Below are 12,995 nucleotides of genomic sequence, written 5' to 3' on the forward strand. Positions count from 1 at the left end.
AACCCAAAACCTTGCTTCCATGGATAAGTTAGGAACGAGTAAATGGCATTTGCCATGGCAGCAAAACAATTGGGTTCCGCTTTGTTCGCCATTAATGGTGGCTTATCCTTTGAAAAACCAAAAAAATAAAATAAAATAAAAACAGTTAATCTATCGTGGATTCTATCTGGAGATATTGTTTATCATTGATTTTTTGGATGAGTTCTTTTGGTTTCATCTTTGGGTCGGTTTCATTTTTTGGAGACCCACCTGAGTTTCGATCTTACCCAGAATCGGATTTTAGATCCCCTTCTTTTTCGTTACATCGACTTAAAAATTTTCTCATTTAGATTGAACTAAGAAACCCTTTACATATATATATTATATAATATAATGTAATCTATATAAATATATATGTCGGTGTTTAAGGTTTGGGGAGGTGAAATCCGAATTCAGGTTGAGATTTAGAGTGTGGGATTTTTGGATTAATGGGGATTTGTATTAGCAGTAATAAACAGAAGCTGAACCAACTTAAACACGGCCAATCTCGCAGGAAGAAGAGTCCAGGTTTATTATAAATTCCATTTTCTCATTTTTATTTTTTTGATTTGGAACTTTGGGTTTGTTTTTTCATGGTGAAATTTTATTATGTTATTTCAGTTGTTTTTTGAAATTTTTGTTGTGACATTTGTTTAAGTTTATATTGTTTGATGAAATCTGGACTTGGAAAATGTTCTCTTTTTTTGTTCAAATGGGGAGTGGCAGTGTGGAAAGCTTTGATATGTATAATGTTATTATGAGATTAATTGCAGAAGAAAACTAGGAGGAATAAGAGAATTGATTGATTAGGATACTGACTTCTGGTCGTGCCTTGTGTGACCGATAATGAGGATGAATTTTGATGTTTCCGGTATGATCATGTCCGCGAGGGCTTAATTTAAGCTCTCATGAATATGATCATATCAGTTTCATGCCTAGAAAACCAGAGGAATCATGACAATTAGTTGAATGAACAGAGTTTAAACAAGCTAGAACTAGTGAACTAGACTGATTTCCGGTCATGCCTTGTGTGACCGGAGGATGAATTTCAATGTTTCCAACATGAGCATGTTCGCGAGGGCTTAATTTAAGCGTTCTTGAATATGATCATATCAGTTTCATGCTTAGAAAATTAGAGGAATCATGAAAAATTGTTGAATGAATAGAGTTTGAACAAGCTAGAACTAGTGAACTGAGACTGATTTCCCATTCTGCCTTGTGTGATCAATCTTTTGAAAATCATATAGAACCATTGAATGAGGATAAATTTTGATGTTTCCAGTATGATCATATGCACGAGGGCTTAATTTAAGCGATCTTGAATATGATCGTATCAGTGTCTTGCTTACTAGAGGAATCATAATAATTAGTCTATTGAATTAAGTTTGAACAAGCTAGAACTAGTGAACTGAGACTAATTTCCAATTCTACCTTGTGTCATGTGTGACCGGAGGATGAATTTTCCGATACAACCATGTTCGCAAGGGCTTAATTAAGCAGCGGTGAATATGATCGTATCAGTTTCATGCTTTAGGAAACTAGAGGAATCCTAAAAACTAGTTGATTGAATAGAGTTTGAGCAAAGTTAGAACTAATGACCCGAGACTACCATCTGATTCTGCCTTGTGCAACCAATCTTTTGAAAACTGTATAGAATCATTGAATGAGGATGAATGATGCTTCTGATACGATCATGTTCTCACGAAGGCTTAAATTATGTGCTCGTGAATATGATTGTATAAAAACACTAAAGGAATCATTGACTATGAGTGACTGAATAGAGTTTGAACAACCTCGAACTAGTGGAACTGAGAGCAATTTCTGATTTTTCCTTGTGTCACCTGTAATTGTTTTTTTAAATCCGTATAGAATTATAAGACAGGTTGAATTTTGATATTTCTGGTACGATCATACTCACAAGGGCAAAATTAAGTGCTCGTGAAGACACTCGTATCAATTTCATGCTTGAATCTTTTCATATCAGTTTATAGAATATTTCTTTTAACATCAACAAGTTCAAACTGAGGACTTAAACTACTTTATTTCCAACAGAAATAAGAACAGAAACGCAGGGATCAAATGAAATCAAAACTCAAACCGTCGTTCCTTTGACACCTGCCAGGGATGTCAAAGATCTCCGGCAGAATCCTGGATATGACAATGTTTGCATATTCACATATGAGGAGACAAGGTTGGCTACAAACGAATTCCGGCCGGACCATATCATCGGTGAAGGAGGATTCGGGGTTGTTTATAAAGGAGTCATAGATGAGAAGGTGAAGCCTGGTTACCCAACTACTGTAGTCGCCGTTAAGGAGCTTAATCCTGATGGGTTCCAAGGTGATAGAGAATGGCTGGTAAATCCAATCTCCTTGTACTATTCTCTTTTAATCTGAGGTGTTATTGTTTTATTTATTCTATATCTACATATATGAATACATAGTAAAAAGTTTCATTGTATATTACTCTTGAATGCTTAGAGTTCCATCATGAATACCTAGGTAAACATTTCATCCTAGGTTACTCGGACTCGAGTGTGAATGTCGGGTCATTTTTTCTAACTTGTTTTCATGTATTTGAAGAATCATTTCTTTATACCTATATCCAAAAACATGTCGGACACGTTTAGTTAAAGTTCCATCTAGCTGGAGAAGAATGCTCATACGTGTGGTCGGATGCTGTTGTACTATTATTCTGATTTTTCTTATGGACAAATATATGTAAAAACTTGGATAAAAATAAATAAATCTGTTCAAATACATATTCTGGCTTTTAGCACTCTCACCCAAATTTGAGTAACAGCTGTTTAGAGTTATATTTTTCTCAACTTTATGGATTCAATCATAATTGGGTGGGTCGGGTTAGTTGTGGATCGATACAATTTGAATTTGGTCAATTTGGGTTTTCAAATTTCAAATTCAGTTTTAAGTTTGGGCCAATTTCGACCTCAAGTCATTTCAAGCATGAATCATTTCAAATTAAGGTAATTTCATGCTTAGACCATTCGTGCTATAGCGAGTTTATGTCATTTTGGGTTCAAGTCATTTTAAGTTATTTGTTCGGAATTTTTTGGGTTTGGGTGGTTTGAATCGATCAAATTGGACTTTCAAGTTCAGGTTTGAATTGTTTTATGTTTTGCAGGCTGAAGTCAACTATTTAGGGCAATTCAGCCATCCAAATCTTGTGAAGCTCATCGGATACTGTTGTGAAGGTGATCATCGGTTGCTTGTCTATGAATACATGGAAAGTGGAAGCCTCGAAAGACATCTTTTTCGAAGTAAGTGGTAGGATAGAACAAGTGATATTTAAGTCAGTGGGAAAAAGGGAAATAAATTCCATCATGAAACTTATTTAAAAACCTCCTTTAGTTTAGCCTATTTGTAAACCAGATTGAAGTGATACAATGTTACTCGGATTTAAGAGTAAATGTCGGGTACGGATACGTGCCCATCACTTCCTTGCTCCTCCAAGCATTACTAGGATTACATCTATTTATAATGCACCTCAAGGTTGTAAAATTTGGATTAAACCTACCAACCCAAGAGGTTGAATCGGGAATTGATTGGTTTGATGATTTAATCATATAAGCTGAGCTTGAACCAAAAAATTAGAGAACTAGCCAAAACCGATAAAAACCAGAAACTAAAGAACCATTCATCTAGTTCAATTTAGTGAAACAAAAACAAGAGATTCAACCGATTCAACTTTCGATTTGTTTTGTTTTTCATTCGATTTGTTTTGTTTTTCATTCATGATGTGTATATAGTTCCTTCGGCATTCCTTTGATTCAATGATTGGTTAATAATATTAGGGTAAATAGTAGCTATGTTGCTCTGACTTGAAATATCCATATCCAACTTATTTGAGTATGAACAAAAGATATGATCTTTCAAATACATTAAAAAAGGATAAAAATAATCATATCCAATAATCACACTCGAGCCCAAATAATAAAATTTACTAGAAAAATTATATGCTAAAAGTATTTACACTATGCATGCATGTCAAAGAAAGAGCATATCTTTTGTTATTTACCATATTCATTGCTGGTTGTTAGGAACCGATTGTAGTTTGACTTGGTCGAAAAGAATGAGGATTGCTTTAGGTGCGGCAAAAGGGCTTGCTTTCCTTCATGGTGCTGGAAGACCTGTCATATACCGAGACTTCAAGTCGTCCAACGTCTTGCTCGATGCAGTTATTCATCTTTCCCCCTTGTTATTCAATGTTATTAGTTTTCGCTCAGACTTGGTGTTGTGAGTATTAGATACAAGTATGTTCAATTTAGAAACCCTTAAGAGGATTATGTCCACATGCTCGTATCTAAATGTGTGTCGGACACAAATAATCAAAGTATCCATGCCTATATTTATATTGATACCTAGTCTAAGCTTCCATTTAGTATGCATTCTCTTTTCTGTAGGATTTTAGTTTCCGTCACTAAAAATGCATGTAAAATGTAGGACTTTAATGCAAAGTTGTCGGACTTTGGACTCGCAAAGGATGGGCCAATGGGAGACCAAACCCATGTTTCAACACGAGTGATGGGAACACACGGTTATGCTGCTCCTGAATATGTTATGACTGGTTAGTAACAAGCAAGAACGTGAGAGAATAGTTTTACACAGAACTGCTAATTGGATGGGTTGAGTCAATTTGAATTGTACATTAAAATTTTCAGGTCTAATTAGGTTTTAAATTTTATGAAACATCTCACTTCAGGCCATTTTCAAGTGCAGGTCAATTTGAGATTTCCTTAATCTCAAATCAAATCTATTTAAGTTTTGGGTTTAGGTCATTCTAATTTGAGTATCAGTTTTACATGTTCGTATCACTTAATGTTCTAATTTGTTGTGGTTTGAGACATTTCCAGTTAGTTGGATCATTTCAAGTTTGGGTTTATTAAGTGTTGATTGTCGAATTTTTATGGTCAAATCGAGTTAGATTGGATTTAAATTCAAGTTTATCAAGTTTTGGTTAAGATTGGCAGGTCTAGTTTACTCATGATGTCATGTTAAGCCGATACTAATCAATGACAATGGCTAACCAAGTTGCGGTACTGATTTGAACAGGCCATTTAACAGCAAGGAGCGATGTCTACGGGTTCGGAGTAGTATTACTAGAGTTGCTGATCGGACGAAGAGTGATGGATAAGGGAAAGATTGGCCCAGAGTGTAACCTAGTCGAGTGGGCTCGACCACTCTTGCACCATAAAAAGAAGCTTATAAAGATCCTAGACCCTAAAATGGAAGGACAATTCTCACCTAGATCTGCACTGAAAGTAGCCCATTTGGCCTACCTATGCCTTAGTGAAAACCCAAAAGGACGACCTCTAATGAGCCAAGTGGTCGAATGTCTCGAGACGATTCAGGTAAAAGATATTAACCAAGAGGAGGCATTGCTTCTCAAAGGGTCTCGCCATGGCGTTGGAACCATAAATGAAGTTCCCCGTAAGTCCCCCAGGACAACTACGAGAAAGAGAAATCCTAATAGAAGTGAAAGTTACAAAGATGGATGCAAACAAAGAAACGAACCTGGAAAAGGGAGAAGCCAAAGTGAACCGCCAACAAAGGTTCATCTTTCCGAGCCATCGAGTTCTGAAGCCGAAGATAAGGTAGAAAATGTAGCTGAAGTGTCTAGCAAAAGAATTACCTGAGAGCTGCCATTTTCACTTGCAGTTCAGTCTTGCAGTGGAATATATTTGAGCTGGTTCTCTAATAGTGCCTGGATCTTTGCCCATTTGTCGTTCCATTTTGGAAACGGTGGGGAAGATTGGTCAGCAAGTATTGGTCTCAAATGGTAGGTCAATTTGTGCTGGCACGGCTGCTGCACTTTGTAAGTTTTGCTTCCCAACGTTTCTTCACTTGAATTAAATGATAAATTTATAATTTAAGCAAACCAAATCCCCACACCCCCCATAAAAAAGAACTATTTTCCAATTTACTCACCTATGTTTTCACTAGCAAAGTGGCTTATTATCAAGTTCGGCCTCAATCCAATGACTGGGATTCAATCTTTGGGCTTCGGGTTTAAGCCATTCGGGAACCTTTTTTTTCTTGAAAAATCTGAGTTTGGATTCGTGATTAGGAGGCCGTCAAAACCTTTCGGGTGAAATTTGGGTTCATCGGCCACCGGCAAACGGACCTTTGTATCACTTGATTTAGTGATCAGTTTCCAGGGCATACATCCTGACATCTCCAGCTTGTTATAAACCAATAGTTAACACCAATATTTAATAACCGGACTGATAGTCGACCTTGTCAGATCACTAATTTCCAATTCAATTCAGTATGAAAATATATTAAAAATTTATAAAATTAATTCAACCAATTTAATTGCCGATTTTGTTCCAATTTTCTGTTTTTCATTGGTTTCAAGCGGTTCAGTCAAAGACTGGTTAAACCCCTATGTCTAGACTGATATACCAGCTAGTTTCCGGTCCAACTGTTCTAACCAGTTAGTTCTCGGTCCGATTCAAAAAACATTGGTTAACACATCTTTTATCGAACTCTTGTTTAGAAATTGTATCTCGAAACGAACATTTTAGCTCTCTGGAAAAAAAGATGAGCATAGACTAGCAAAGAGACAAATACTGGGAAGATTGGAAACTTGGTTAAGAATTTTTAACAAGCTAATACCTAATAACCAAAACAAGTTATACAATCCACATGCAATACTGCAACAAAAGACAGAGAGTACCTGAACAGACGAATTATAGAATACTTCGTAAAGATGGACCTTTATACAGCAAAAACAATCGGGACAAGGGACAAAGCATATGCCGCTTAGTGCTGTTCTTCCGATGATCCGAACCAGGGCAGAATTTTTGTCCAACGATTTCATAACTATGAGCATTTCCCTGTTAATAAAGAAAAAAATATATATCAAGAACTAACAAGTGAATTTACTTTCTTGAAAGCAACTATATTGACAAATGATAATTATTCTGTCCACTGCTAGTGGAGTAAAAAAATTCGACAAGCAGGTTTAAGAAAATGCCAAGTGTCTGTTTTAATTATTTAATATTATTTTATTATACCTAAAACCAAATTGCATCAACCCAGAGCCGCTTGTGGAGCTTTTTACTCCACTGGCATTGTCAATAGGATTATTATCCTATTGACAATGCCAAGTATGCACTAATAAGTTGTCACATAAAGGAATGGCATATTGGCATAGCCTTGAGTAAACATCAAGAAACTGACATTTAGTCGGGAAATATTAAAAGTGAAAGCAAATACTATTGTGATAAAATAGAAAATGACAATGGTAAGCTACAAACTAAGGAGATGTCTTTGATATCTAAAGGACATAAATTTGAAGTCTTACTTGAGGATACATGAATCAAGATCAAGCACAATTATGAACTACGAGTCCTCTCAAATCCTTTCGGCGATTTTTATTTTTTACTATTTCCTCTTTCCTATTTTGCATGGGAGGAGTAGATTCAGGAAATTCAGAAACAGGGAAGCTGTTTTCTCTACTCTAGCCAGGGTGACAAATGAAATCAAATACAAGCATATTTGCTTACCCCATTCTTGGTGGAACCTTATTGCCAGTGATGTAACTGATCTTCTTTCGGCAGGGTTAGAAAATTCCATGTTCATGGCCTCCTGTATTGCAGATAAAATCTCCCTTCTTACTTTAGCAGAGGGAATAAGGAGATTTGGTCCATGTATAGCACTCAAATCAACCGCCTAAAAACCAAGGATCATAGCGGGTTAAAAGTACTACTTGAAAACATAGAATTTTCATGTATCAAATTTGAGTGATAAGCCACTACAAGGCTCAAGACAAGACAAGCTGAATCATCTCACAGAACAAGAGCATTAACCCATCAGCACAGCTTTTAAGATTTTAACTTTCAAGATTATTAGAAAAACATCTTTGATGGTTGATAGTATTTCTTACAGGTAGTATGTTTAAGACATCAAGAAACATTTTTTGTCAGGTAATATGTTTAATACTAAACCAAGAGAATAATTTTTCTTAAACTTGAAATTTGAAGGTGTACAAATAGCATTACTGGAAAAACACTGAAAAAATTAGAGGGGCAATTAATAAAATGATAGAACTTTAGAGAGAAAATAGAAATCAACCATGTTCGTCAAGTACTCACCCTTGGACGGCCAGTCACAGTTATAATGTTTAGGCAATCAAGTGGAAAAGCAAGATAAGTAGGGCACAAGTGCACAACAATACTGACCAGACAACATGCATGAATGTTTTTACCAATATTAAAGGCCATATCATTAGGTTCTATTATATATCTCAAAGAAACAGAAATAAACCTATCATCTTCCGGAATGTGAAAAATAATCATGTATATCAGGAGTCTGAATAATATGATCTATAACTTGCCTGCTGCAACCATGGGATAATACAGTTCATAAACCTCTGTTCCAAGAGGTATGATGCCAAAGTACTGAGAATATTGTAGACAGTCTTTTGGGAGAGACTTTCTAGAACAGGACCAGTTCTATCAAGAAGCTCAATGAGGACAATTTCATCTCCAGAAGATAGAGCTTTTGCATACGCAGAGTCTAGGTCCCCTTGGCATAGAAGACTTTTCACATGTTGCCACAGACCATCTTTGTTGTCTGGATACTTCTGTCCGCCACTCACATTTGGAATGGAAGAACAAGTAGAGGCAGCTTCATTTTTTCTGATCTGGCCAATGCCTTGTCCCCATGCCCAGAGCTTTTGTGCACTTCCTTCCCAGTTGGATTTCTACAAAATTTTACAGTATGATTAGTCCATATCTCCATGCCCTGCTTTGCACAATTGGGTGACCTGTTTCTACCAAGTGTTTTTTCCTCCCAAACATCAGAATTCTTCACTGACAGCAAAGAAGATTGTCTGTTACAAATATCTACGGAAGCCCTTGGAGTGCACGAAGACAGTCTGGAAGAAGCACCTTCACCCTGCTTCTCAAGTCTGGAATTCACCAAACCAGGATGCTTCCCTCCCTGCATAAGGTCTTGCACCATACGATCTACTACATGTTCTAAACTTAAGACCTTTGACTGTAGCATGGACATGCTATCCATTATACCAGTTGAAAACACCTAAATAAAATAAAATTCATAATATAATTCTTTGCAATGAAAAGGTTAATATGAGCCGTGAAGCAATTAGTACTGGAAGAATACTTTTTCAAACATAGACATAGAAAATAAAAAAACTCAAGACCTCTAAACAATACAAATAGTGCTCAGTTTGAATTGGGGCCTAGGATTAATGGACAGAATAGGATGAGACAAGTTCAGTGAGTATAATGACTCATATACTCTAGATTTCAACTTTATATTCCTCAAAAGTATAAAATGTGCCAAGGTCAGTCCTTCATGGTGATGAAATCTGCACATGACAAGCAGTTTATGCAAAAGAATAAATCCTCAACACTAAGAGGTGATCCTATGGCTTAGAATGGTTTCGAAAGCATAATGTTTTGCACCTATTGTCTATTGAGATTTACCTGGAGAAGATCCATCATGCTGGACTGCTTGCTGTCAATCTCCGAAAGCTGTTTCTGAATGCCAACAATTTTATTCTCAATCCGTGAACAACACATTGAAACGGTTTCCGGACTTGATTCATTGACTGCTGAATCAAGACTTCTGCGGTCCCTAATTTTTCCAGAGCACACACCATCTTCTTCATTACTAACTTCTTCACCTGCAAACCGCTGGCTTCGTCCCATAGACTTCTGCCAATGTCCCACAGCTATATGGTCATGAGAAACAGTTACAAACTTGGACCCAAAGTTGTCACTAAGAAGGTTAGACACCGAAGAACACTCTTGTTTGTCATCCACTGGGACAAACTCATACCCTATATCTTGTGTACTTGTAGTGTCCGGCATCATTCTATCCAATGTCTTGGTGATAGTGCTCCCTTCAGATTCTTCATTCTGAAGGTCTGGTAAAGAAACATTATGTTTCTCTGAAACAGAAATTTCAATATGCCAATCATCATCTTTGCAACGTTGAGGGTCTTGGACATAATTCTGAGATGTCTTTCTAATAGACAGAGGTATCCTTCTTATAGCTGGGTTTGTAGTAACTTTCTTCCCTGAGACATCTTTCCAACAAGAGTCATTGTTACTTGTTATGTCACTGGAATCACCTCCACAAAAGTTTTCTGCAGAAAGTATAAACAAGCAAATAGGAGCATTAAAAGGAGGGAAGAGACTAGTAACGTAAACAAAATATCACCATATCATATTTAGTCAAAATTAGACTTCTTCCTAATCCAGCTGCAGAAGCTATTTAATGAGACTAGTTTATTATAATCAAATGCCACCTAAACTAAATATGATATGTGAAAAAAAATTCAGAAGGTAAGATTCTGTACAAATAAAGAGTAAAGGGCACCAGCTCCTAAACCTTTTACATAAGATCCAGCCTCAGAAGGTTCAGAAGTATCAGGTCCGGGAATGCTTCTCCAGTACTGAAGGGCATGCAGTACTGTGTCCCTAACTGGTTTGACCTATAAGAGACAAGAACCTAATAATATGGTACAATCAATCATGAGAAAATTCCCTAGAGTAAAAATCCTTAACAAATTCTAACCTTGTCAAAACGACAAGACTCAAGGGAACGGATGCAAGAAGCCCTGAAAGATCCCAGAAAAGAAGCACCACTTGAAGCAATCTCCCCCAATGCTATAGAAGCAGCTTTGCGTGTTGTCCAGTCACTGTTTTTGAGGGCTTCTTGAATGCTAGCCATTGCTGCAGCGAGAAGACTTTGTGTTGTCGCACCACCTGCCTGGAATGAACATTAAAATGCAAGTTTTACCATAATTTAAGCAGGTATATTAAAAACAATAGACACAAAACAATAATAAAGAAGGAGCATCAGATAAAACCAACTCCATTATTGAAACAGTAACAACTTATATATAACTTGCTGTGTCATTTCTTAGACATCCAAGCTAAAACTAACCTGAATAATGCTTCTGTTTAACTCAATTACTGATGATTTTGCCATTAAGTGTGGATTCTTGAGCAATTTTATGGTCCGACTCAACATCCGCTGCAAAATGGAAACTGGAGGATCATGGGTACTGTCAATGACCCTTGCCAAGCACAATGCTGCACCTGATTGCACATGCTTACTCTGTTCACCTAATGCTTCAAAAAGTGGCTTCACCAACATAACAAAAACTCCATTATTATCATCTTCATGATTACTCAATTTTGAAGCCAAAACACCCATTGTTTCATGGCAAGCATCCCTCACAACTGAGTCTGGGTCCTTAAGCCTCTTAACAATGCTAGCAACCATCTTACTTAGGTATGGAAGTATAAGGCCCTGATGAAATCTAGCTAATGTAGCCATCAACCTGACAGATTCCTTTCTAACAGCACTCTTCTGCTCTGAATCAGTATCCAATATACACGACAAAAATGGGGAAATCTTATCTGGTGTTAAACATTCTGCTGTTTTCTCAAGCTCATCAACTCCTAGTTGATATGTATCCCTATCAGCTAACTTGTTCAGCGCAAGATTCACCTTATTCTTTAGCTCAAAAGCTACCTGTTGTGAGTTGATCTTAGAGGGTCCTTTGGCTTTCCTATGCATGTGTGCCTTCATCTTGTTACCAACTATCAAGCTATTTTCACAGGGTTAAAGAGTTTAAAGGATGCAACACTGCTTGTAACATGAATTTGCAAAGAGAAAAAGCAAACAGGAAAAAAATGTAAGATTTCTTCATAGCAATAAAAGTTTCAAGTATTTACATAGTAAGAAAGAGTAAAGCAACATGGAAAACTAGAAACAGTAAACACCATTTTCCATTCCCGTTATAATAAATGTTGGAAGAAAAAACAAAAGGAGAAAAGGAAACAATAACTGATCTTATAAACAGAATTACAGTAGTTCAAACCATTCTGAAAGTGACAAAACACGAAACCCTTTTTTGAAAAATAAAATAAAATAGGAAAACTCTAAAGTCCAAACCCTAGAACAACACAAAACCCTGGCTTAAATTGAAACCAAGAGGGCACCGATTTCAAGATTTCCATTTCCTTTCTCTTTTTCTTTCCTTAGATTTTCCTGTTAAACAAACAGAAACTTCATAAACTGTCAACCAAAAAAAAGACTCTAAACCCCAGCTTAAATTGAAACCAGCAGGACATCGATTTCAATCTTTCGATTTCCTTCCTCTCTTTTTTTAGCTTAGATTTTTTTTGATAGAATAGATTTTCTTGTTAAACAAACAGAAACTTCATAAAATGTCAACCTAAAAAAAATGCTCTAAGCCCCAGCAACTTAAATTGAAACTCTAAGATCACCAATTTCAAATTTTCCATTTCCTTTCTCCATTTTTCCTTAGACTTTCTTGTTAAACAAACAAAAACTTCATAAAATGTCCACCATAAGCTTACTTAGTAACAAAGTATAGAATACTAAAACTAAAAGGACGAGAAACAACATCATTTTACAGCAACGAAAACAAAAATTGAAGGTTTAGCAACTTACTCCCAAAACACCAGAAAAAAAAATCCGTGAACGAAGCTCCAAAGCTGATTAACCTGAAAAAATAAAAATTTAAAAAAAAAAGACAAATTTTAAATTTAAAAAATATATATTAATTTTTTTAAAATTGAAAAAGGCACGAATCTCAGAGTGAGCTGAGAGAGAAAATAAAATTTGAAGAAAAGCTTACCCGTTGTCTGCTCTGCACAAATTACAAATGAATTTTTCCGTGCCTTGTGTTTTCCTTTTTTGCATTTGGCTTTGGCTTCAGTTTTCGCGCCTATACTGTGTGTTTCGAATTTTGGGGTAACTGTGCGTGACCTTTGATTTCCTCCACGTGTTCTTTTTGACGGCTTCGATCGTCTTTTCTCCTCTGCGTTCAAATTTTTTTTATTGATAATGATATATTGCATGAATATGCGTATTTTGATTCTATTTAAATGGTTAAAATGTGTTGTAGGTCCATGTACTATTTACAAATTCATAATTTAGTCCCTA

The 12,995-nt window shown here is 36.2% G+C and overlaps 2 protein-coding genes across 2 annotated transcripts; one reads left to right on the forward strand and one right to left on the reverse strand.

Moving 5' to 3' along the window:
- The first annotated feature begins 129 nt into the window (after nucleotides 1-129).
- LOC121220182 (probable serine/threonine-protein kinase PBL17) lies at nucleotides 130-5,913 on the forward strand. The gene is made up of 6 exons (XM_041099457.1): nucleotides 130-546; nucleotides 2,071-2,375; nucleotides 3,160-3,295; nucleotides 4,076-4,212; nucleotides 4,479-4,602; nucleotides 5,088-5,913. The coding sequence occupies exons 1-6, from the start codon at nucleotides 468-470 to the stop codon at nucleotides 5,669-5,671; spliced, it is 1,365 nt and encodes a 454-aa protein (XP_040955391.1). The 5' UTR covers nucleotides 130-467; the 3' UTR covers nucleotides 5,672-5,913.
- A 684-nt stretch (nucleotides 5,914-6,597) lies between these two features.
- LOC121220181 (TORTIFOLIA1-like protein 2) lies at nucleotides 6,598-12,791 on the reverse strand. The gene is given in 10 exon segments (XM_041099456.1): nucleotides 6,598-6,874; nucleotides 7,547-7,712; nucleotides 8,377-8,690; nucleotides 8,693-9,083; nucleotides 9,494-10,158; nucleotides 10,404-10,506; nucleotides 10,590-10,784; nucleotides 10,962-11,631; nucleotides 12,501-12,553; nucleotides 12,688-12,791. Coding segments are annotated over 8 exon segments (2,499 nt in total). The 5' UTR covers nucleotides 11,613-11,631; nucleotides 12,501-12,553; nucleotides 12,688-12,791; the 3' UTR covers nucleotides 6,598-6,860.
- Nucleotides 12,792-12,995: the final 204 nt, after the last annotated feature.

Source organism: Gossypium hirsutum, chromosome D08 (genome assembly GCF_007990345.1).
Source record: "Gossypium hirsutum isolate 1008001.06 chromosome D08, Gossypium_hirsutum_v2.1, whole genome shotgun sequence".
In the NCBI taxonomy this organism is placed as follows: Eukaryota; Viridiplantae; Streptophyta; class Magnoliopsida; order Malvales; family Malvaceae; genus Gossypium; species Gossypium hirsutum.

What these genes read in the sequence shown, in the direction of transcription:
- LOC121220182 (XM_041099457.1), top strand. Translation starts at nt 468, where the DNA reads ATGGGGATTTGTATTAGCAGTAATAAACAGAAGCTGAACCAACTTAAA. An exon ending in CGAAAGACATCTTTTTCGAA is followed by an intron (nt 3,296 to 4,075) that starts GTAAGTGGTAGG and finishes GCTGGTTGTTAG; the next exon opens with GAACCGATTGTAGTTTGACT. An exon ending in TCCTGAATATGTTATGACTG is followed by an intron (nt 4,603 to 5,087) that starts GTTAGTAACAAG and finishes TGATTTGAACAG; the next exon opens with GCCATTTAACAGCAAGGAGC.